The sequence below is a fragment of the Calypte anna genome, chromosome 4B, assembly GCF_003957555.1.
Source record: "Calypte anna isolate BGI_N300 chromosome 4B, bCalAnn1_v1.p, whole genome shotgun sequence".
NCBI lineage: Eukaryota > Metazoa > Chordata > Aves > Apodiformes > Trochilidae > Calypte > Calypte anna.
This window is the reverse complement of record NC_044249.1, coordinates 14,680,605-14,705,507: the sequence shown is the minus strand read 5'-3', so window position 1 is coordinate 14,705,507 and position 24,903 is coordinate 14,680,605. Positions and strand designations below refer to the sequence as shown.

The 24,903-nt window shown below is 38.6% G+C and overlaps 1 protein-coding gene across 4 annotated transcripts in view; it reads left to right on the top strand.

Moving 5' to 3' along the window:
* Positions 1-24,903, top strand: part of DOK7 (docking protein 7) — a 55,950-nt gene that overhangs the window by 5,630 nt on the left and 25,417 nt on the right. For 3 of the 4 annotated variants that reach the window (XM_030450374.1, XM_030450372.1, XM_030450376.1), the window contains exons 4-7: positions 1,016-1,216; positions 9,296-9,415; positions 16,722-16,829; positions 17,441-18,315. In XM_030450374.1, the coding sequence (XP_030306234.1) occupies positions 1,016-1,216; positions 9,296-9,415; positions 16,722-16,829; positions 17,441-18,315 (1,304 nt within the window). Of the gene's footprint in view, positions 1-1,015; positions 1,217-9,295; positions 9,416-16,721; positions 16,830-17,440; positions 18,316-18,801; positions 20,323-24,903 lie in introns of those variants that run through there. The other variant, XM_030450375.1, reaches the window with a different exon arrangement.

Below are 24,903 nucleotides of genomic sequence, written 5' to 3'. Positions count from 1 at the left end.
CAACTGTGTGCCCAAAAGGAGATAGACATTGTGTGACTATTGATTTGCTCCCTAGCAGCACTACTGGTAAAGCTGTAAGTAGATCTATGGTTAGTTAGGTCTATCTCTGTCTCCTTGCACATTTCACTGGGATGACTTTGTGGCTAATTTTGCTGGAGCCTTAGAGAACTGGGTTTGCACGTCACAGGTGGGGAGTTGGCTTACAGCTAAGATGGTGACTAAGAATATAACAAGTATTTAGATGAGAAGCAAGGCTCAGACCTAGCTGAAATTCATGATGCTTGGAGAAGCACAGGCTGGAGACAGGGAAGGGTGGTTGTAAGAAGTGAGAGTGGCTGGAAGTTACACTGTAGATTTCATAGTCAGGTAGGTGTAGGATCTTCGGAGAGCCAAAAGCTAAAGCTATCTGCTTCTTGATAAGGGCTCCACCAAAAAAACTCCAGCTGGAAATGTAACAATCCTGATGCTTCACTATGCCAAGAGAGGAGATTTTGGAAAAAAGGAGGGAGTAGGGAAAATCAGAACAGTTGTTTGAGAATTAGGAGCTTGCTCACTTAAATTGTTTGCTTTGAAACACTGTGAGACTTGAGCTCCTGAAGTGTTCCAAGCAGCTTATTCAGGATGCAATAGCTCTGGAGGAGAAGATGGGAGACTAGCCCAGAACAGCTGCTTCTTTAGGTAGGGACCTGTCAATATAGGGGGTCCTGGAATTGGGATTTGAACCTGAATTTTGTAAACTGAAGGAGATGGGTGTTTAATTTCCCCCCCACTTATTTGAAGTTTAGGCTGCAAAATATGAAGAATTAACTGACATCTAAGAGCTTCTTACCTATGAATTACTTAACTTCCTAGATCTTTTAAATGTCTGGGCACCTAAGACCTCCAACTCCTCAAAGATTCACAAAAGCAGGAAAACAGGGTTGGTCCAGCTAACCAGAATGACACATTTAGTGTAGGCCATGGTACCTTACTTCTGTTTTCCATAGTAATTCTCTTTTTCTTCCTTATCTTGCAGTTCATAGATTTCAAGTGTTTGTAGCACCTGGCACCAAACTAGAGAGTGGACCTGCTACCCTGCACTTCTGCAATGACATTCTTGTCCTTGCCAAAGATGTTCCTCCCAGCGTCATGGGGCAGTGGAAGCTCTCGGATCTGCGTCGGTACGGAGCTGTCCCAAACGGATTCATCTTCGAAGGTGGCACCAGGTGTGGCTTCTGTAAGTACAGATGTTACCTGTCTTCTACAAGCTGTTTGATACCTTTCATAGAAATGTAAATGCTGGTATCAGTCCAAGTGGAGTCTGCAGAACCAGCTGTGCTGCTCTGCTTTGTCACATAGGCAGCCTGGTAAAAGAGGCTTTGTTCTGCTGAGTAGATTTCTGCAAGCTTCAACCCTGATGTTCAGTAAAAATGTGGAGTCCTGACTGAACATTGTCCTGTGAATCTCCAGAAGATGTTCAGTAAACTGTTGTTATTGGACACAGGGCAAAAATAAGGTAATGGAATTTTATAGCTTGTGTCCTGTAAGGGACATAAGGCAAGATGGCTCAATGTTCAGATTAGATTATGAATTATTTTGTTGTTTGCAGAGGGAAAATGATGCAGAGCTTTGAGATTACAGGCAGCATCAAGGCTCTTATTTTGTAAATGCTAATGTCCACATCACATAGATGACTTCTACTAAAAGTTAAGAACTTTTGTCAGTTCCCATCCCTGTTAGTAGCTTTGTAATTTTACGGGACCATGAGATTTGTGGGGTCAAAATAAAGACAAGCAAATGTAAATAATAAAATTGACCCTGGCTAAACTTGAATCTACAGCTTAATGTAGGTCTGCCAACACCTACAGTTTTGGTTTGAACAGGTTTTCTTCCACGCAGAATAAACTCTTCAGTGCTGTCTCTATATGCAAGCACCACTTTAAGTGCAAGCTAGACTTTTAATAAATGTATGCACTGCTATACTGACATAATTTGGGACTTCTTTTTGAATTATTTACTGAAAATAGAAAATTTAATTTTGAATGAAATGCTTCAGAGTGCTTACTGAGAGATAATTTCCCAAAGGTTAACCACAGTGTGTTTTTTCTCCTTTAAAAGGTTTCTGCTCTTTCTGAAAAGCTTGTATAGAGTCTGAGTTTTTGAACTAATGAAGTTAATGAAGTTCTGAAATAGTTTAATGATGGAAAAGTTCTATTAAAAAAAAAAGGAACTGAGGTAGAAATACTGGACCATATAAATACCCCTTTCTTTACCTTCTTTAGTTCTTGTTTTATTCTATATAGTTCAGATTTATTCTATAACTTCTTTTTCTAGATTAGATACAATTCCTGTGTTCCAAGATTTTAAACCAGTTTGGTTGTATAGAGTTTTGCTGTATCTTATCTCCACATTGCAGAAAACCTGAATGATTCAAACCATAAGCCAAGGTGTCACATGCGTACAGAATATGTAACATGAAATGTGGATGGATGATACAAATGTGGAACTAGAGGTGATGAAGCTTGAGGCACCTGAATTACCTATATATTCCTCCCCCTCTCCACCCTATTAAGATTACAGTAATTTCTGATGTAAAAGCATAACAACATAAAAAGAAACAAATATGATCCTTTCTCTTTCAAGAGGAATGTTTTTGGTTCCAGAAGATATTTTGGGTTTCTTGATATAATATTAATTAAAATGGTCTGTGAAGCTGTGGTGAAGCTTACACAAATAGACTCTGACTTCTGAAGGTCCTGGAGGTTTTAGGAGGTCAAACATTATTTTGAACACTGGTGTTATCATGACTGTAATCATCCTTTCAAAAGAATCAAAGAGTGAGTTAAGCTGAAAATTCGGTCTTGCATTTAGTAGATCCTTCAATATTTATGATCTTTTAAATATTTTAAAAAAATTCTAACCTCAATTTATGTTTTCATTTATCCTAGATTGCTGTTGTACCAACATTGTCCCCTATGTAATGTTCTTCCTTTCTGCATAGTGTTTACCTCCCTAAATATTTATAGAGCATTTATTTATTCTCTCTGTAACATTTGCTGTGTTAAATTCAGCTGTGTCTTCCCTATAAGATACAGGAGCTCATCAGGAGCTTTCCTGTGTGTCTGTTTTTAAAGTATGAATTAATGTTTTTTGATTACAGGAGACCAGAATTACAGGCAAGTACTTTGGAAAGAGTCCCATTGCATATTTGAGTATTATATATTGATGTTTCTTTTTTCTTACATGTCTGTCTTGATAGCTGAGACCCTTCCTTTGCTAGGGAAGGCTAATTTGCCTCTTTGCCTGCCCATGTGCATTCAATGGGTAGAACAGCAAATTCATTTTGGCACAAAATAGCCTGTCAGGACTGGAAACTCTGCATATTGACTCCAAACCAATCTTGTTAAAGGAGCTGATGCTTGTAACTGAACATTTAGACACATATGCAAGCATAAAAACATTTAAATATGTATTTAGTCTAAAATACTGCCACTAGAAGAAAGTGATTTTTGTAGGTAGGACCTGCAAAATTAAAATAAATATATAAAAATAAATGTATAACTAGTTATTCTTAAAAGAAAAGTGTTTGAAAGGGCAAAGACCATCTTTCTTCAGGTGCCTGACTCTCTTACCTTATTCCTCTGAATTTCTTGAAGGACAAGACAAATAAGTAGTGTTCAGGAAAAAAAAAACCTGATGTGTTTTGTTTTAATTCCTAAACAAAAGCACACTCCATTACCCTATCATAAAAACATCACACAATGTTATGCAGACTTTATTATTCTTCTTGTTTTCCTATAGGTTAAACCATAGCTTTGGTCCCATTCTTCCTGTGAATCTCTGAATGCAGAAGTTTAGTGAATTGTGTTTTGAATAGCATTGTAATAAATAACTTGCTAAAAGAAACAGATGATCTTGTGCTTAGATTGCCTTTCTTCTCCAGAAAAAAACCCCAATATCAAGTTCCAAACAAAAGCAGAGCTTACTTTTGGATACATCTGTGGTAGAACTGAGGTCTGAAAGGACCTGAAATCTGTTTTAGCTTTCTGTTCCTTCTTCCTGAAAAAAATTTTTGTAAATATAAAATAATTATGTTTTTGAATTAGTTGCTCAGTACAGGTTTTGCTCAACTTGGAACACTTTAGTGCTCAGTTCAGATACAGGGAAACTCTCTGAGCTAATGCTGAGATCTCAAATGTTAAATCTGGGTGCATTTCCAAGATAGATAACAGCAGTTGATTCTTAAATAGGAAAAAACTATTTACATTTGGAACTTTTCTTGCTTTTAACATAATTGTTGTACTGTTGAAGACTGGAAAATCCTCCTGCTTCTAACAGCTGCAAACACGTTCATCTCTGGGACAAAATTTGGCTCCTCCTGCCCCCAGCCTCTCTGTGGCTGGAGCTCAGGAACTGCACCATTTGTGGAAAAAAGGAATCTGGGCCTAGGGTTCAATTGAGAGGTTTCCTTGGAGGAATAGGCTGGGAAAAAATGAGCCTATCATTTTCCTAATTGCTAGGATTGCACTGATTAAAATGACTACTTGCCAGAAGAACCCTGACTTGGAGGTAAGTGTGAAAAAATTCAAATAGAGTAATAAAAGGGCATGGTAACAGTGTGAGAGTTCAGACTCTCCACTACTTCAGAATTAGCTTCCAGAGTCTAGTTTGTGTTTTCTAAGAGCATAGAGATGGGCTTGTAGGACCCTTGGTTCCCTTTAAGAGGATAAATGATGCTGCTGCTAGTTTCTGGATAAGCAGAAGTATTTCTGTGATCTTTTTGATGTTTTGATGAAACTGGGGATGTCTTTCCTTCCCCCTTTTTTTGTCCTCCCCCTTTCTCTTCCCTTCCCACTTTCCTTCCTCTCTTCTTCAGACTTCTGCATGTGGCTCTTAAAATCATTCTAAAATAGTGGAAGTGGCTACCAGTGTGTCTGGAGGGGCCAAAGGAGAAGAGGAAGAGCCCTGTTACAAATGGGAACTTATTTGAAAATTAGATGCCATAAAAGTGGTTCAACTGAGGCAACATTTGGAATTTCTTGAAAGATTCTGGGCTGTGTAGATTAAAACTTCTCTTTATGTGCATTTATCTTTCTGTTGTTGTCTCCTTCTTCAGCCTATTGCAGACAACAAACATTCTTATCTTGCTTTTAGTAGTCATGGCCATGTCTTAGTTGGCAATAATGGGAGCATCTATTGTCATTTTTGCACCAAGGAGAGGATCAGCCTGAGATACCCTCAAAGGGGGTGGCTCAAGGCCAGGACTGAGCCATAACTGGTTGGACAGCCCAGTGATTGCCATTGACTGAACTGTCAGGGTTTGTGTCTGTCCTGCAGCTGAAGGACTTCAGGATAGCACTGCCTGGCACCTGCTAGGAGGAATAATTCCTGGAAAGGGCTTTCACACATAGTACAGAGATTTAAGTGGTTTTGGTAATGGTGCACTTTCAGGATGTGTTGCCCATGAGTTTGCTTTCTTAATGTAATGAATTAAGATCAAACATTAGCAGTATTTATTAATAGTTGGAAGTTTTATGAAAGTGGTGACTTGTCTTGAATGTTTGGGAGACTATACAATGCTTTTCTGCTTATTGCCACAGAAGAGTGGGTTAATATTTCAGCCTCGTGCAAGTGGTTGCTGGTTGCTTTTCACCAAGTCTCTTACTCCATAGAGAGAGTGAGTGAAGTGAACAAGCTCTTCAGTCTAGTAAACAGCTGCATGGTATTACAGTGATGCATACCGCATATTCCTGGGCTTCCAAATAGCTTGTGCACCAAAGCTGTTCCAACACATGACTGAGATGTGTAATTCCTAGTAGTGAATGTATCAACTTTTTCAAGAAAGCAGGAAAGAAATGTAATTCTTGCTTTTATGTATTCTTTTAAAACATAACTTAATTAAGTCTTACCTATTTATTTCTCTCACTTGATGCCTTTGCAAGGGGTCCCAGAGTTCTTCCTTCCTTTGCAGTCTAGTTCTACTTAGTAAAAAAAGAAATAAAATATTTCCTATGAAAGTCAATCAGTAATTAACAGAATCTACAAATAAATATTTTATGCATATGTGTATACTGGATTTGTCTCCAGGTGCACATGTGCATACACAGATTGCACAAGCTGTCACAGTTGTTTTGGGGATTTCCAAAAGTGTGGTAGTAGTTCTTTGCAGAAATTGTTCTTTGAATTAGGCAGCTGGCTCACATGCATACATTTCCTTTTTTATTTCCATAAAGTGAGAGGCTTTCTGAGCCTTCTTAGGAGTTTAAGTAAAATTCTTGATAGTAGTGATAAAAGAACAAAGTGGTCCAGATGTACATTTTATGTACAGAAATGTTTGAATTATCTTTTTTTCCTGAATGGATGTATAGGAGTGTCCTGAATTACCAAGCCACATAGTGTATCACTCTGCTTGAGATATGAATGTCCCCTCTCTGTGTTCTCTGTGTCCTTCTCACTTTCTGTGATGGGAAAATCACATGTTCTGAGTCCAGCAAAGCCTTGTGTGGCCCTGCTCCCTCAAGACAGGCATCATCTGGCATCAGGGTGATTCATGGGTGAAGAGTCACAAAATCTAAGGTTAGGCAACCTGATTTCCCTTGGCTCTCTTTATTCTGTGGGCTGAGGAGAAGGAAAATCAAAGGAAGAGCTGAATTTCTGTTCATTCCTGAATACCTGATTTGCTCCCAGCTCTAAAACAGATTTCTCTGACTCTTTGGCATCTCTTGGGGAAGGGACATGGCACGAGACTGAGTGAGGTACCACCAGAAACTTGCATACCTGTCAAGACCACATGATTAGTGTTGTAATCACCTGGTGGGCTTTGATACTGAAGCCAGGATGTGTATATATGTGCCATGGGGAACATGGACAAACTTGTTTCTAAAAGCAATAAGAAACAACAATACCCCAGAAGTGCAGAGTTAAGGAGTGGCTTATATATCATGAGCTGTTGTCTGCCTGTTTTCAGCTGCTTTAACATACCTGAGCATTTTAATATTTGTCTGAGTTTCTGTATGTTTGAAACCTTGTCTCTAGTTGGCAAACCAGCCCCTAAGTATAACTTCTACCACCAGCAAGTGACTTCTTATTCCAGTTGAATTTGTAGCAATCCACCAAATAAACTCTACCAGGAACAGGATTTCTGTTTCTTTGGCTGGAGAAGTGTTGATCAGTCAGATCTGATGAGGAGCAAAGGCTGTGGAGTGACAAACAAAGTTACAAAGGTGCTGCTAACTGTGTTGTCCTGAATAGTTTTAAGCAAAGTAGTCAGAGATTTAGATGTGACATAAATTGAGAATGACAAAAGAGTGAGTACCAGAATATGCTTTTCCTAGTGGTCAACTTACTGCTTGCTGGTTATATATGATTTACTAAAATAGTTAATTTGTTTTGTGGTCCAATCTTTGTTATTCCATTTGTTTGAATCCTGTAGCTCTTTGTCAAGCAATCAGAAGTGTAAATACTGCTTAAGTGAAATGTGAATGTTCTGCTGGCTGTGACAGGGCATATGTGTGTAAAGTGCTGGGAATGCAGGCATCCAGTACTGCTGCCTTTAGTCAAAGTGGCAGAAATACCCATGCAACACAGAATTGGGTGGATATGCTGAAGTCAAACCTATGCCCAGATAAGGGACCTCAAGTCCCTAGGAAAGTAATAGACAAAACCCTACTCCAGGTCTAATGTTTGGTTTTGTGATTTTCTGCTGGACCTTGGAGTTTGGATTGACAGGAAGCTGAACATGATCCAGCAGTGTGCCCAGGTGGCCAAGAAGGCCAATGGCATCCTGGCCTGTATCAGGAACAGTGTGGCCAGCAGGTCCAAGGAAGTGATTCTGCCCCTGTACTCAGCCCTGGTGAGGCCACAGCTTGAGTCCTGTGTCCAGTTCTGGGTCCCTCAGTTTAGGAAGGAGATTGAGGTCCTGGAGCAGGACCAAAGGAGGCAACTGGGCTGGTGAAAGGACCCCAGCATAGATCCTATGAGGAGAGGCTGAGGGAGCTGAGGCTGTTCAGCCTGGAGAAGAGGAGGCTCAGAGGAGACCTCATCACTCTACAACTCCCTGAAAGGAGGTTGGAGCCAGGGGGGGGGTTGGTCTCTTTTCCCAGGCAACTCTCAGCAAGACAAGAGTACATGGTCTTAAGTTGTGCCAGGGGAGGTTTAGGTTGGATATTAGAAAGAATTTCATTACGGAGAGGGTGATCAAACATTGGAATGGGCTGCCCCGGGAAGTAGTGGATTCTCCATCCCTGGAGATATTTAAAAAGAGACTGGATGTGGCACTCAGTGCCATGGTCTGGTAACTGCAGTGGTAGTGGATCCAGGGTTGGACTTGATGATCTCTGAGTTCCCTTCCAACCCAGGCAATTCTATGATTCTATGGCTTTGGTGAATTGGTGAACTGACACCTCTTCTTCAGGGCCTATATATTGATTCAATTTCCTTTTGTATCTGGTTATTGTTATTATTTTTTTCCCTGAAGTCACTGGTTACTGGGTGATCTTCCATCAAACAAGTCAAATACCCCCCTTTTTATTTTTAGTTTTATTTTTTTCTCCCTTATGTAAGTAACATTTGGACTGACACTTCTCAAATAAAATGTTTTGTGTAGCACTTCTAGTCTTGTGCACTGTTCCTGTAGCCATATATCATGCAGCTTAGAACTTGTTTGTTTATTTAGTGATTCTCATTCTAATTTTGCTTGGGGCTATTCTTAATGAATGGAAAGCAAAATATCAGAATAGAGCAAAGGGTAAAGATCTGATGACAACCTGTGGAGTTGTGTTACAATCCGTTAATAATAGACACACAGGACTTAGTTTAGGAAAGTGTATGATGCAATCCAGCAATATAACTAAATTCTAATTAGTTATAAAGCATATAAAAAGTTGTTATTGGTTAAAACTGGATAAATTGGAATTAACTTAGTTCATTTTGATGAAGATACTTTTAAGTATTCCTCACACTCGCAAAGCTATGGTTGGATCTACCCAATTTTAGGGATAAATAAGAATGAAAGACCCAAACAGCTATTGAGCATATGACTTGTATTTTTCCATCGCTCTAATTGCCTGAATCCCAGAAAATTAGCATGAATTATTTGGTAGCTCTCGAATTCATGTGTATGTTTGTGATGCAGCATATGTGCTGACCTGAATTTTCTCTTTTTATTTCTTTCCTCTAGAGACCACATCTTGTTGATTTCTTTTTTCTTTTTCATGCTTAATTCTCTTTTGATTGCTAAATTATAAATAGCTTTAGCTAAATATATTTCTTATGTTTCCAGGTGAAAAACGCATCCTTCTCTTGTGCTTTCTTGCAGGGGCTGGTGTTTTTTTCCTGTCTTGTGCTGAAGGAGAGCAGATCAGCTTTCTCTTCGACTGCATCGTCCGTGGCATCTCCCCAACGAAGGGCCCTTTTGGTTTGCGTCCAGCCCTACCAGGTTAATATAAGAAGTATGGAGTAACTGAGCAAAGTAGGAACTTGCTATGTCTAGCACTTATTGCTGTGAATTTAAGAACAGCTTGCACACATGAAGGGTGCAGAAAAAGTGGTTTTCATTCTGAAGTGTCACAGTACAGATTTATTGGTTGAATGTACTTTGTTTCTCCCCTGCTGCTCTGGCTCATTCTTGTTTCTGGGGATACCCTAACCTTGGCCTTCTCTGATTTAACAATACTAAAATATGGCAATTGGGATTGAAAGGAGCCCTTACCTTTACACTGTTCAACCTTAACAGAAAACTAACTTCTAGGGCAGTTTGAAGTAATACAAAACATTTAGTTCTGAGTCTTACCAAGCTTAGAAAACTTCATCAGACCTCTGCATCACATTCCAGCTTTTCAGGGTGAGTTTCTTTTCTGACATCCAGGGATTGAATTCCTATTTCATGGTAAATGCTGCATACAGTGTAATGTTCCTAGAGGAAATCAGATGGCATCGTAGTAAGCCCTGTTGCCTTTTGACTTTAGCAGATGAAGAAATATAAGGTTGAGTTGAAATGACTGTGTCAAACAGGGCAAGAGTGTGGAAATGAGATTTTCAGAAAAAAATCAATGGTCTAGCAGTGGCATATGGTAGGGATATGCTGCAGGAATGGGGAAGGATAAGGTGGGATTTGTGGGATATACTTATTTTCTGCTTAAGAGTTTGGCAGTTCGTAGTGTTTGGCAAAGTTTTATTACTGTTACACAGTTAAGATAATTGCAGGAAGGAAAAGTGATGGGAAAGATTAGAAGTGGATGTGATACTTGTGAAGATAAATTACGGAAGGTTAATTAAGGTAAATGCAGTAGCCACAAGGCTCAGTTCACATTGTCTTTCCCAAAGTTGTAACAGTGAAATAAATAAAAAATCAAGCAGAATACTGAGCAGTAAAACCTCATTCTTATAGGATGATCTGTATTTTAACTCGGCTTAAGTGGAGTGTTAAAAAAAAAAAACAAGCAAACAAAACACCATCCACAGAAGCCCAATAACCGATGCCAGTACTTAAAGCTTTGCTATTTAATGTATATTTATATGCATGTCTAGAACTGTTTTACACATATACAGCTCCTAAATCTTTCATTTAACAAAAAATTACCAGGAAAATGAAGCCTACAAGTAGCTAATCTGTTGTCTTTGTTATTTTTTAATTATTATTTTTCTAATTTTAATTTGGATGACACATTATTTGAAAAATATGATTTTCTAGAGGCATATAGAAATAAATCCATTTTCCCATCTTAGTCTGCCATTTCTGGGTTGTTAGACATAGCCATATAACACATTTTCTTTTCTCCTTCAAAAGTTCTGACCTCACTGAAGTGCATAAAGTGGGTGTGGAACATTTTGGGTATGATTTGGTGATTTCTGTAAGGGAAGCCCTCTTTTCTGAGGTCTTTTTTATTTTACTTCTGTGCTTGATGGACTTGCTGCTAAAATGAGGAGAAGATGCAGTGAGCCACTTGATTTCTCTTTGTTTCCCTGGACAGGAGCAGAGTTCTCTAGGGAGCTGAGCTCATGTTATTGTCAAACTCCTCTGTAGCCCTTCTCCAGGCTACTTTGATCCCTCTAACTTCCATTTCTCTAGTTCTTTATTCTTGTCTCTTCTGGTTCGTTGACATTCCCTATGTACACGTCCCTTCAGAGAAAATAATTGTCTTTATGTTCTCCTTCATTTATTATCCCATGCAGAAACTTGCACAGACCTGTTTAAGGCACATGTACAACACCAGTGATTCATCCATAAACTAATTTTCTTTATCAAGTGCTGTAACACAGAATGCATTGGATTGCTTGAATAGTCTCTACCAGTTACATAATGTATCTGACAAGAGTACTGAAATTCATCCAATCTTTTGAAAGGTTTAGTTATAAAATCATCACCTCAGGTAACTAGATCAAAACTTCCAGACTGGGGATTCTACCAAAAATCATGTAGTCAACTTTGCTGCCGTTTACTGCAGTGCAGGATGCCGTGCAGACTCAATTATGCTTTGTATGTGCAATGTTCTTCTTTTCTGTAATTTAGCCATTTTTATGGGAAGCACCCCTCTCTCCACAGTTCACTATTTAAATTTGCTGTTGCCTGTACCTTTCCAGTTGAAACATGAAATATGGTTGAGTAACTTTTAGATATTGTCAAGAAAGGAAAATACAAAAGGGGGATGTACATAGAGAAGAGTGTAATGTGGTGACAAAAATGTCACATTGAGAGTGTTTTGGGTTACCAATGCCTATGGAACAAATGCAATGTAGAGAGATTGTGCATCCAACATCTGCTTAGTCTGCCTTTGGAAAAAGGGTAAGGATGAAGCCCATGGTTTCCTGTACAAACAGCTTGACCATATGGTTAAGTGGAGTGATGAAATGTTTAAGTATTAGTGTGATGCTAATAGGAAATGATAAACTGGTTTAAAGAGGGCTGGAAAATTACCAGTTTTCTCGCTTTTACTCCCTATTTTACATTAACCAAATGTAAACTGCCCAGTGTCCAAAAGGAGTTAGTAAGCTGCATGTATTAGGGATATTTGCTCAAGTACAATATTAACATCTTTTCAGGATTGTGGTTTTTTTTTTTTTAAAAAGTCTCACTTCCTTAAAAGTTGGGTGTTTTTATAACAGACATGATTTCTGCAATAAAAAGCTGTGCAGTGGAACTCAAACTTGACTGAACTTTGAAAAGCATCAACATCCAGTCCAATCTCTCATAGCTTTCCTTTTGGAAGTAGTAGATTAGACTAGAGGACTCCTGAGATCCTTTCCAACCTGAATTATTCTGTGGCTTTTGGAAATGGGTATCAAATGAATGTGAATGTTCTCACGACAAAATTAATTCTTTTATGTGTACACCCAAAATAAAAAAGAAAAGAACATTTGATGTTTTAGAATTTAATACTGTCTGGTACTTAATTTAGGTGTTCTGTAAAATTGCACCAAAATATTCAACCCCATTAGCTGAGTGCAGGTTTTGATTTGTTGGAGTCTGCATGATCAGGTCTCAAATTTAACACATATGACAATGAGTGGGAATGCAAAGGTAGTGTAGGTATCTGTAAATGTTTGTAGGCAGTGTAGTGTTTTAAATAAAGGACTAAAAAGAGTGTACAAGATGTTGTTATTGTCTTGGGTTGGTGTGTTTTCCCCAGCTAATAGCTGGAAAATTTTTGCTGTTATTGGCTACTTGCAACTTGCAACTTTTTCTTGAGAAGAGAGACCAGAGAATTTTTATTATCTTGACAGAAGCCTAGGTATTGACAGAGTAACGAATTGCTGGTTGCATAGTTTGTAATCTAATCATGTGTATTATTTGAGAAACATTTATCAGGTGTGCATCGAATTCCTTCTTTTCAGTAGCAAAATGCATCTTGAATGCCAAACACAAACACAGCAAAGTCCCAGCAGCTGATCAGTGATACCTCTGGTCAGTGAGCAGATCAGTACTCTCTAAATTTGGCAAAGGCTATGAGACAGTCTAGTCCTGCAGGCTGGAAAGACCCCAAGTGTAATGTTGATAGTCTTGATGCCCTCAATTTTGGAAGCTTTTTCAGGCTGCTTTGTGACTGACTGGAGAGTGTGCAGTGTTGCTTGCTGAGGATCTCTCTGATCTCTTTCTTTTTTGTTGAAGCTTGATACACCTTTGGCCATTGCAAGACAGCTCTGTGGCTGCCTTCTGCAGTATCTCTGCCAAGTGGATCTTCCTCAAACTTTTAGGACATCTTTTCATTCCTCCAGGTATCTTACAAGGTGTGGAGTTGTTAGCATGAAGGTGAGGGTCCAGGCCTGGTCTGCAGATGTTCCTACAGTTACAAAGGAAGAAGGAAAGGAGAGATGTTCAGCCTAACTTGGTTTAGAGATGTAATTAACCACTGCTGCATTTTTAAAGATGCATATGATCCAGCATAGCTTAGATAGCTGCTGAATTCACTTAATAGAATATATTTTTCCCTGACAGGTGCTTACTGAACAACCCTGGAGGTTTGAATTGTTGTGACACATTGTTCGTATGTTAGCAAAGTATTCAAAATCTCCCACAACGAACAGCTGATGTGGCTCTAATGAATACCCACCAACGTAATATAAAAATAAAGTCTCCATCAGAGGCATTTTTAGTCCAGCAGAATTTGATGTAATTCCTCCCTTTGTCCCAAACCAGTGTTAAGATTTCAGTGATTGCCTCACACAAAAGATTTTTCTTCCTAGTAGGAGGTCCATTTTTGTTTGGAAAGTGATAAAATTGAATGATAAATGCTAAAATTTCTTAGCTCAGTCGATCTATCTGCCTAGATTACATGGGAGTAAATCATATTATAAGATACATTTGTTTAGAGTTTGGGAAATGAGCTACTAATTGCTCTGTGAGTTGTTTGAGATACTGTAGAACACTGTGTGGGCAGAAGCTGCCTGAACTTCCTTGGACAGTTGTCTCAGTACTGGTCATGTTGCTTCTGTTCTCCTGAGTTTATAATACAGCAAATTACTACAATTATTTAGAGGCTTATAAGTAGTCTTATAAGCAGAGAAGATGAAAGGTAAAAAAACCACTTCAGTCAGACTGATGGAAAACTATTTTTAATATTTTCCTAAGGCTTAAAGTCTCTATATATTTGGATGGTTTTGAACTTGTCTCTCTAGATATTTCCTAGTATTTGATGAGGAGGGATTTTTCTAATTAATCTTCCAGAAAACTGGGTAATGAGAGGTCACAGGACCTATTAACCCAATTTTATGTGCACATTTTATTACATAGGCACTCCTTAAGGGGAAGTTGAACCAAAAAAGTTATCAGTGCTGTCAGACAGAGTATGCCTAGAGGTTTCATGTAGGTGGGATGATACCTGTTGTGGTCTGTAGCTGTGTAGCTTATGGGAAATTAGTCTTCTAGAAGCAAATGAACATGCAAAATACAACACCCCTGATTTGCTTCAGCATCCCTCCTACCTCCTCATCTCGTATTTTATTAAAAGCCATTTTTGTAAGATCAGCTGACTGACCAGGTAGTTTTTTTTTTAAATTTTATCTTTTGCTGTTTGTAAAAGAGAGATCAGTAACTAAGAAAATAGTAGTGTGTATGCCCTAGTAACATTCAAAAATTCTGTATTTATCAAGTAATCCTATTCTGAGGAAAGTGTAAAGATCTTTCCTATTGATAGTTCTTTTCTGTGGGAAGGGTTAATGTCTGTTGGATTTTGCTTTCACTAATTTGCTGATTTGTTATGCCAGCTTTATACTAAAGGTGCTCATAGAACATCTTTGTTAAACCTTTTTGGACATAAGGATATTTAGTTATATACAGCAGAGTAACTGGAGCAGAGGACATTCAAAAATAGATTCAAGCAGCAGCCTGAACACTCTGTCACTGAGAAGATCTTTGCACAGACCCGTCTGGGTTGCACCATAGGTGCTGGTGGCTAAATCTTGAATTCCTTCTGGCAGGGATCCATATGGAAGCAGTGGGGGTTTCATTTGAGTAAGCAGTTGCACAGGTTTGAACCAGTCAAAGCTTAATACGGATTATATTGCAGGGGAAATAGGAATGGAAACCTAACAAAATAATACATATCAAACAGTCCTCTTTTTATTCTTAAAGTCAAGTTTGGAAGACAGCAGACACTGACATTGAGCACTGTTTCAGCTGGGGGACACAGGTCACAGAACCTGTTTGTCACAGCCATTGCTGCCTTATTCCTGTTAGAAGATCTTTAATTTCCAACACATGCTCTTATAGAAGGACTCTGTGTGTCTGCCCTGTTCTGCTGATCTTATCCAGGGTGCTGACTGCCAAAGATGGAAAACCCTTGGACCTGGGAAAGGAAGTTCAGCAGTGTCACTTTTTCTCCTGTAACACGCTCTCCAGCACAGGTCAAAAAGTGAATGAAGTTAGGGTGGAGGGATGTGGCAGCTTGTTTCTCAGGTAGTTGATGTAGGGACTCCCATGGAGCTTCAGCTCACCTGGAAATAATCTTTAGCTGATTGTGAGTTTGCTTTGAGGGCTATGTTGACACCATCAGCCCAAGTCTTTTAAATTGAAAGACCTGGAATGAAAATGAAGCTTTTATTTCATAATTCAAGTTTGTTTTTATCTTACTAACACAACCACATCAACATATATCCCTTTTCATCCTTTCCCCCCCTCTTGTTCAGTGATTCAGTGACTAAATGTTTTTGTGGTGTGCTACTACTACCCAGGTGATCTGACATCCAAGAGCAGCAGTTATGAAGAAGCTAATTTGTTTTGTCTCTCATTAATTGACTATAGAGTTAGTAAGAGCTACTGAACCTTTTGATGTTGACAGACAGTATCAGCAGATAGTATCTTTTGAAACTACTGAACATGACACACTTGTCAGTGCTGTATGAAGAAATCTAAGTTTTTTCTTGGAATAATGGTTATGTTTACTTCCAACATCTGGATTCATTGTTGTGCCTGGCTGGAGACAAGATATTTTAGAGGAAACTGGCCTATTTTTCTCATGAAATTTCTTCTACCTTCTGTGTAACTTTTGGTCTTTCTCTTTCTACTGGAATGGGTGGAGCCTTCTTCAGTGAACTAATTTCAGCCAAAATGGCAAACTCATTAAAATGTACGGGAAAAATCCTCATAGAGTAAAATATAGTAAATTTTAGTAGTGTTTTTTGCCATTCTAATTTGTCTTGTAAATATGGAGAGCTACCAGGTTGCTTATTTAATATTTGATTTCTGTACTTAATGACATTTTGGACATCAAACTTGAAAGTAATGACTTTGTACACGGATGACTGGCATTGGAAGGTATCCGACAGTTTAACTGCTGTGACCTCATGATGTAGATTTGTAAATTTGGAGGATGAAAAATTTGGTCTTTTTAGACAGTAAAATTCCCAACGAATTCCATGATATCAGGACATATTTTATGGGTCCCATTTGTTTTCAGCTCCTAAGGCTTGCTGGATGTTACTTGTCTCTGTAGTTGTTTTGGTGATGTGCTCTTTAGGGTTCTTCCCCTGCTGGTAACTCTTACAGATATTTGGCATAATCTCTGAATGGTTTTGATGCTCAATTATAACTTACTATGTAGCATTTCTGCAGGATTACTTGATGGTAGATTGTCCCATATCTTTCCTGTTCATTTTTTTTCCTCCCTTGTAGTAGAAGAACAAACATAAGAACAGAGTATTTAATTTGAGCCTATGTCTTTTTATTCCTCTCTTTTTCTATATATTTTTGCTTATTTCTTCATATGTATTTATTTATTTTCTCTTACTTTTTTTTTTTTTCTTTTAAGATCCAAGTACAAATCCAGCCTATTCAGAAGAAAGATTGACTCATGAAGCTTTGCAACTTGAAAAGCGCTTGAGTTTGCTGTCCCATACAAGTCGTCAGGGCAGTGGAGGTAAGAAATACCTTTAATTAAATAAGAATAAGTGGTATTCCTTCCTTCCAAGGCTTTAGAAATATGCATATGTGTGTAAATATAAAATGCTTCTCATTTTTGACTGTTGCAGTGATACATGGTTGCATTTGGCATGGATATTAGGAAGAAGCACAGGATAGGATAGCTCAGAGAGGAGAAGAGGACAGTTTTAAGCTGATTTTTGTGGTCTCTAGCATTCACTTTGCTGTCATTTTGATGAGATTTAAATAGAGGAAAAAGATACAGATAACATAATCATTTGATTCAGACCAAACAGAAATGTGGGAGTGTCTTATATGGCTTTGGGTTACAATAGCAAGGTTTTCTTTAGAGGATCCTCAGCTTTTCTGAGCATGGGAATTTGTGACTGTTCCTTGTGATAGATGTATCTAAATAAAACCAATTAACTGTATAGGAGTAAAATATGGTTGAAAAGGGGAAAATTTGGTGCATTAATTCTAAAAATAAAGCCTTGAATGTCTTATGTTCCATCAGGTGGTAGGGTTATAGTAGAATTTGTACACACTTGTCATGCTTCAGTCTGTTGATTGTGTTTTACACATAGGCTGATGTGTTTCCCTCTTTTCTAGGAGATGACAGGAGTCTTTCAAGCTCATCTTCAGATACCAGCCACTCAGATGTTAGTGTTGGGAGCAGGCTGACAATTTGGCCTGAGCAGTCTTCAGCCAGCACTTCTCAAGAGAGCCATGGAATGGCAGCTGCAAAGGGAATTCATCTTGGGGAAGAAAAGACTCTCCCAGAAGGGGCACGGGGCACCACAAAACCTCTTCCAAAGCCTCTCCGATCCAGACAGCTACAGGAAATAGGTCGTCAGAGTTCTTCTGACAGTGGAATAGCTACTGGTAGTCACTCCTCTTACTCTGGAAGCTTCTCTTCCTATGCTGGGAGCTTGGACATTTGCCATGGTGATGACTTTGGATCATTGCTAAGCTTGCCATTGAACTTTCCTTCAGATCAGAATTTATGTACTTGTCCTCACAGTGAGCCCCAGAGGGGTGTGGGATCAGAGTATCAAGTTCCCAGCTCTCTCAGACATATTTATGATACACCCAGGAGTTTGTTACAGGCAGCTTCTAAAGATGTGCAGCCGAAGAGCACAGATTCCACACTACCCAAGGACCAGCCCCTGTCACCTCAAGGTGTTAATGACCCAAAACTGCTACTACCACCCTTGGAAGCACGAAGAGTACCCGAACACAGCCAGAACAGAGGAAGGCCTTCATCCTTACTCTCCGAAAGCAGCAAGGACTCAAGTGATGAGACATATGTGGATTTTGTTTCGAGGTGGTCAGACAGAAAACCACAAGGACAGGTGTCAGAATCCAAAAGTAGTGAGTTGTCACCATCTGGTGGGGCCTCAGCTGACCCCTATGACACATGTAGCCCCCACCTTGGGATGAAAAGAGCTCTTTTTTCAGCTTGTCCAATCTGTGGTGGACTAAAGGTAAATACCTAAAATTAAGCAGATGCTAAGAAGCCTTATTTAATTAGCATGATTAATTTAAAATGACTTAAGGTGCAAGTCATAAATACTGTTATTTTCTTTATAGTATGTATTGGTAATAACTTCAGTGTTGTTTATGCTCAAGTTGAGAGGCTTCACATACAATAGTCTCAAAATCTGCCTGATCAAGAAAACACTGAACAACATAAGGCCCCAATCTCTAGTTTTAAATTGCTCAGTTTTGGTTCTGGGTATAGGTGAGTGGCTTACAGAGACAGAAGCTTTACCTGTACATGAGAGGACAGAGGGACTGAATTTGTTATATAATAGTAATTTAGCACAGAGGACACTGATCTGTCTTACTGCTGGTATTTCAAAGAGTAAAGACAGGAGGCCAAGTTGTCTGTACTGCTCTTAATGTGACCGCAGTACGCATTTTCTATTTTACTGATTTTCTTTTTTTTTTTTTTTAATTTATGATTGTAGTTTGAGCATGTCTTGCACAGGAAGCCAGACAGCAACTCATTGGGAAAAGAGAAGATAGTCGAGTCAGCATGGGAATCCAAAGCAGATCAACTAATCCAGTATTATATTTATAACTGGCTAGGAACAGATACTTTAGAGGGAGGAATACAAAAATTCATGAGTGGTGTACTACCAGGACAGTCAGTTCACAAGAAAAATATGCTTGATCACCAGTCTTAAAACCAGAATCATGGAAATTCATATGCCTTTTAACCAGCTTTGCCAGTATCTGTTATTATGACTGATATTCCCACAAGTTGGGTTGGGTTTTTTTTGACACTGCTAACTTCTTGGATTTTATGGCAATAAGCTTTGTGCATTGGTTGCAAATTGCACAGGGGAAGCATTTCTTTTTTTACTTATCTGGAGAAGACCTTCTTGGTGAATGAATTCACTAAACTCAAAGAAGGGAATGCTGTTTGTACTGGTGAGCTGTCAAAAGGCTGGGAAGGTTACAGGGAGCACTCAAATTAAGGAATGTATGAAGCAGGTATTCAGCAAGAGAGACTTTTGTTTGAGGAATGAAGTATTGACATTGAAGTGTGGAGATTTTAATTGAGCATGTGGGTTATAGAAATCATTGCTACATAAAGGGCTTATGGTATAGTAAATTCTGAAAGAAAAAATATAGGTTTGAGGGGTTATATTCTTCTGATGAGGTATTTCATGCATTTGCATCACTAAATACCTTTACATGTCTGAAAACTAGAAAATGCTGTTTGCTTGAGGTGCTTGCCCAGCCTCTGGAACAGCAGCTTGGATGTTGCAGCACGTGGAGGGTAGGGAGGTGATGGTGTGACAGGTATGGTTGTGCCTCTGCTAATCATTGGGATCACTGTTTTTCCAAGGCCATGGTTTCCAGCCATCAGTACCAAAGGCACTCACCAGCCCTCTGGCCTAATTCTGAAAGCTGGGTCCAAGGGCCTGAGATTCAGCCTCTTATTTATTTCTGAAGTGCAGGCAGCAGGGTGCACAGCAATGTATCTGCTGCTGGCTTCCTGTGTTTGCTGGCCTCGAGTTATAAATTGGGAAAAAAGCACAAGACTGAGTCCTAGAAGAGCTCTGCTCTGGGATCAGAAATCTCCAAGATGGTCATGTTAGAGGCAGTGAGAAAATAATCATTTATGGTACAGTTAGCTCACGTGGTCTAAATGTTTCTGGGTAATTTGAATGGTTGGTTTAGACATGAATTTATCAAAGTTTACCATGGATATCTGTAGCAGACAGGAAGATGAAAAGGACAATTCCATTGTGTATCTTCAAAGCCAAAGCATATAATCCTTCCTTCTCCAATCCTTCCTCCAATCTCCCTGTCGACCCCAAGAACATACACACACCCACATCTTTTATTGGTAAGAGCTATCAGGTTTCATGGTGTTTCCAGCTGTGTTAAGTTGGAAGAAATTTAAGGAATATTTAGACAAATTTAGTGAGGGAAACACTGGTGTGACTCCTCCTATCTCCTGTTTTAATAAGATATGCATATCTTCTTTTTTTCCCTTTTTTTCTTTTTTCTTTATTTTTTTTTTTTTTTTTTTTACACACTTGTAAACTTTCATAGAAGAAGTCTCATTGAATGGAATGATTAATGGGTTTGTTTGTTTCTACTTTTGAAAGAAAAACCCAACCTTTTGTTACATTGTCTTGAAGCACCAAGGTAAGCTATTTCAGCAGCATTTAATAGACATGTTCTTGGCCTTTTCTTATAATGAATTCAGTAAAAGCATAAATCCATATGCTGTGACTAAAAAGTATTCTTTATTCTTTGTGCTCTGAACAGAATATGTTCAAGATGTAGTTAAGGCCAGGAGCCTAGTTCCAGGATTTGTGGATTAATGAAGACAGCAGATTTTCACTTTTATTCAAATTCATGTTCAAAAGTCTTTAGAATAACAGTGTTTGGAGCTCCTCTGTAAATTCAAGTTAAGTTGTTAATGAAATTAATTATATTTTTTAAATGCCAACTTTTTCAAGTGAGTGAGTGACCAGAATAGAGGAAAGTCTACAGCAGCAACAAGGGATGTAAGGATTTGTTTCTTTTCTGCCTTGTATGTAAACTTTGGCAAATTGAGGTTAGATTTGGGCATGTTGTCTGTGTGTGTTGTAGTTCAGCATGTGAAGAGTTGGAGACAGGTTGCAGGATGAAGATGTGCAAGTGTGGAAGGTGTGGTGGAGTTAATGACTGGGACTGACTGGGTTGTGAACCACCTGCTCCACTCGTGACAAGGATGATAAACCTAGGGAGAACATCCCTGGGGTAGTGCCAAGGTCCACACAGAAAGTAGGGCAAGGAAGCCTTTGTTTTGCTGTGAATGAAGAATAGAACCAGCATGAAGAAAGCACTAAACATTATTTCTATATTGTATTTCATATTAGACATTGGGGATTAATAAGCAAGCATGCAGGGTGTTTTTCTTTGTTGTATGTTATTGTAGTGTGTTCAAGATGTCTTTTACTAACATCACAAGGTGTGCCTTTGCTATATAATTTTTGCCTTGGTGGTTTCAGTGCTATTGATGATTGCAGAGATGAATTCTTTGTGTATTGTAAGTACATTTTAAGCTCAGAATGTTGGATTGTTATGGGATTTCTCAGTAAGATGTAGAGATTTATTATTAGACATTACATTTTCAACTACTTGCTTTCAAATACTAATTTGACAAATAGAATTTCACTGTTTGCTTGTCTCTCTGTAACTTCATTTGATGCTATAGTTTGAAAAATTATGTCAACCTTTTTTATAGGGTGTGTTTTTTTTAATTTTCTTTTTTTTTTACGCCACTGTTGACTGTAATTTTTCTTAGAAGTTTGAAAAATAAAATTATTTTCCAACTGGTTTTGTCCTTTTCCATCTGACAGGTACTGGTTTTAATTTTCCATTGCTTTTTGTCTCCTGACCTTCATCTTGTGAGCTGAATTAATGTGGAATGATTATGGCTGTGTCTTCACACTCCTTAATGTTAGACTCAAAGCACTGTTGACTGCTTGAAGTGTGCCTATTAGTAGGAATGACTTTCATGTATGTCTAGCTCACACTAAACTCATATTTCTGCCAGTGTGGATCTTATGTATGTAGATTTACTTACTGCTTTGTTAGTTAACTTGCCATGATAGAGGAGAAAAGAAAGTGTCAATCTGTGTGTGGCCAGTCAGAAATATTGTATTGTTATTCAGCCACCTCCTTCAGCTGATGATAGAAAAACCTCCTGGGAGACGATGGTCCCAAATTAGGATTCAGTCTGAGGTATTTATATAGTTCTTGCTTCAGACCTGGAATATCCCAGCATATGTATAATAATTGGAAATATGGGAATGCCATGGTCATGGTGCATGAAAGAGTTTAGGGATTTTGTCAGGTAGCAGGATCCACAATGTTGAATGGCTTAAGAACCCTCCTGAAACAACATAGGGAGATTTGTTATCTAAGAGGATGTTGGTCCTGGAGTGGGATCCATATTGAGGGGAGCTGCTTTGATTAGCTGATAGGAAATTTACCTCCGTTAGTCTGTTTTGTAGAAATGGCTTTATTTTGTACAGCTGGAAGGGAAGGCATGGGCATGTCTGTGCTGTGATCCTCAGGGTATTGAAGCAGGCAGCACTGTGTCCCTGGAGGGGTTGTTAATCCCACACAGCCTTACGGGAGCGCAGAGTCTCTGGGTAGCTCTGAAGCTGCTGTGAATACCTGTGAGTCCCTTGTGCATTGTAGACCAGCGAGAAAGAAGTCTGGATAAAAGCAAGGCTGGTGTGTCCTCAGGCAGAGAAGGGGCTTGAATGTTAGAGAACAATTTGCACTGCACTCTGCTCTGGGGTCTTGCCTGGACAGATTTAACCAAGGTCATCAGCAGCCTGTTAACAGGGTTGGGAATACAGCCTTGGTCTCTCAAATCCTGTACAAAGCCCTTAGCCCTAGTTAGCTGGTGTGTCCCCTTTCATTGTAGTTACTGCTTTTGAAGAGGTAAAAGAGAAGGCCTGTAGGGTGTAGACTACAGTGCCACATCCATAGAATTGAGACAGTTTTCTAGTTTTCTTTTTTTTTTCTTTTTTTAAAATCTTAATCCGGTAATTTTCTAATTTAATAAAATAGATGTTAAAGAAATCACAGTATATTGTTGTACACAACTTTAATGCAGCTTTTTTTTTGCTTTGGAGCCATTGCCTGTTTCCCTCTGAGGCTGAACACCTTAGTTCTTTATTGGCTAAATACTGTATGTATTTATCTTTCAGTGAGTTTATTTCCCTGTTTTCTCTGAAAGTATAGGAACATGATTATTATTAATTATATATTTTTACATAATTTTTACATCTCTTAGAGGCTTCTTTTTATTTAGTTTTTCAATTATTGTTGTGTGATGCTGTAAGATTTTATGTTTTTTCTCACCTTCAAAAACGCTACAGTCTGTCTAAATTTAGAGAGTGTGCATTTGAGAAGGATGCATTTGTCATCTGCAGTGTTCTTTCTACTTGTATTTCTTAATCTCATAACTTTGGACAGGCAGGCAACACATACACTGTCAAGACTACAAGAGAGACAGGTTACACCTAAGAGGAATCTCGAAGTCAGTCAGTAGTAGTGACCTGAGTGACAGTGTGTTTGTGAGAGAGAGCTCATTTGCTTTGATGACTCTGGATTGTAGCTACTATTGGCTTTTGGCATGAGTTATAAAACTTGCATTTTTGCTCTCTTCTTTTAAGATTCAGTTCCAGTTGCTTTTCTTGAAGTTCTGACTGTGTTATAGTAACCTGCAGTGAGGTGCATCTTCCATAACGTGCAGCACCACTGAATGAGGTGACTGCACTGGACAATGATTTGGCATTCTGGCATTTTACTTACATTACAGTTATTGGAAAAGGCTCTAAATTTTCTACATTAAAGTAGCTGGGCTTTTTTGGCTTCTCACAGATTCAGAGGCATCTTTAAAAACATAAATTTCCCCATGATATCTTTTGAAATAAAATCCATTATCATTGCTGTCCTTGACGATGAAAAGAGGTAATTTCTGGAGCTGGTTGTGCTAAAAAAAGCTGACAGCACTGTGCAAACCAAAGGCTGGAGCAAAAGTACCTTCTTCAGTTGAAACTGGCAGAGGAAAGGGGCATCAAAGGGATGGAGGAAGTGTCAGGCTTAGAGCTTGATTTGTTTTGTTTTGTTTTCCTTTTTGTAGTTTTGGCTAGGACACCAAGCCTATCAAAGAATTGACTCCCATCATCTTACTAAGGTGCTGTTTTGTTTTGTTTTTTTTTTTTCTTCTCAGTTTACCACTCTTATTTTGTCTTTGCAATAGGCTTAATCCCAAATAATCATGAAAGACCCAGCTTCCTTTTACTTTTCTGTTACTGGTAAGGGCCTGGCTCCTACAAAACTTTGCTTAGAGGAGGTCATTTAATGGGTATGACTTTGGGTAGGAGACATCCCAGTAAAATACAAGACATGCCAACCCTACCAGAACTGGGCAGATCTGACTTCCTGTGGGTGCTATGGGAGACTTTTACGTCTTGTCTAAAAAATAATATTGAAGACATTCTCCATCTATTGTAGCAAAATCTTCACAGTGTTTGTTTTAGGATTAAAGTTTCTAATCTGAATTCAGAATAATAAGACTTAAGTTACTTCTTAGTAATAAGCAGTAGGTTGAAAGCACTGGTTAAGTGAAATGAAAATGATGTCACAAGAAGAGGGCATCTGTCTTACTTACATGAGGGAATGTAGACAGTGTATCTCAGCAGAATTAATTCTTCTGTACTAAACAGAAATATTGCTGGATTGCTTTCCTGTCAGAAAGCCAGTGGAGATACTGACAAACTATGGTATTGACCTTTTATATTCATTGGAGAGAACAAATGGGAAAATCTACTTCCTCCCCTAAAAACAATCAAGCTGGATAATAGCTGTTATGGTTATTACAACTGATGGCTACTTCTTCCTCAGTTGGGAGCAGTAGCTTTTCTGAAGAGAGAAATAAATGGTTTGAAGGAGGAGGAGACTGACAATAAAAGCTGGAAAGAATTATTCCCTTTGGAATGTAGTGTTTGTGGGTATTTTGGTTTTGATCCAGTTGTAAAGAA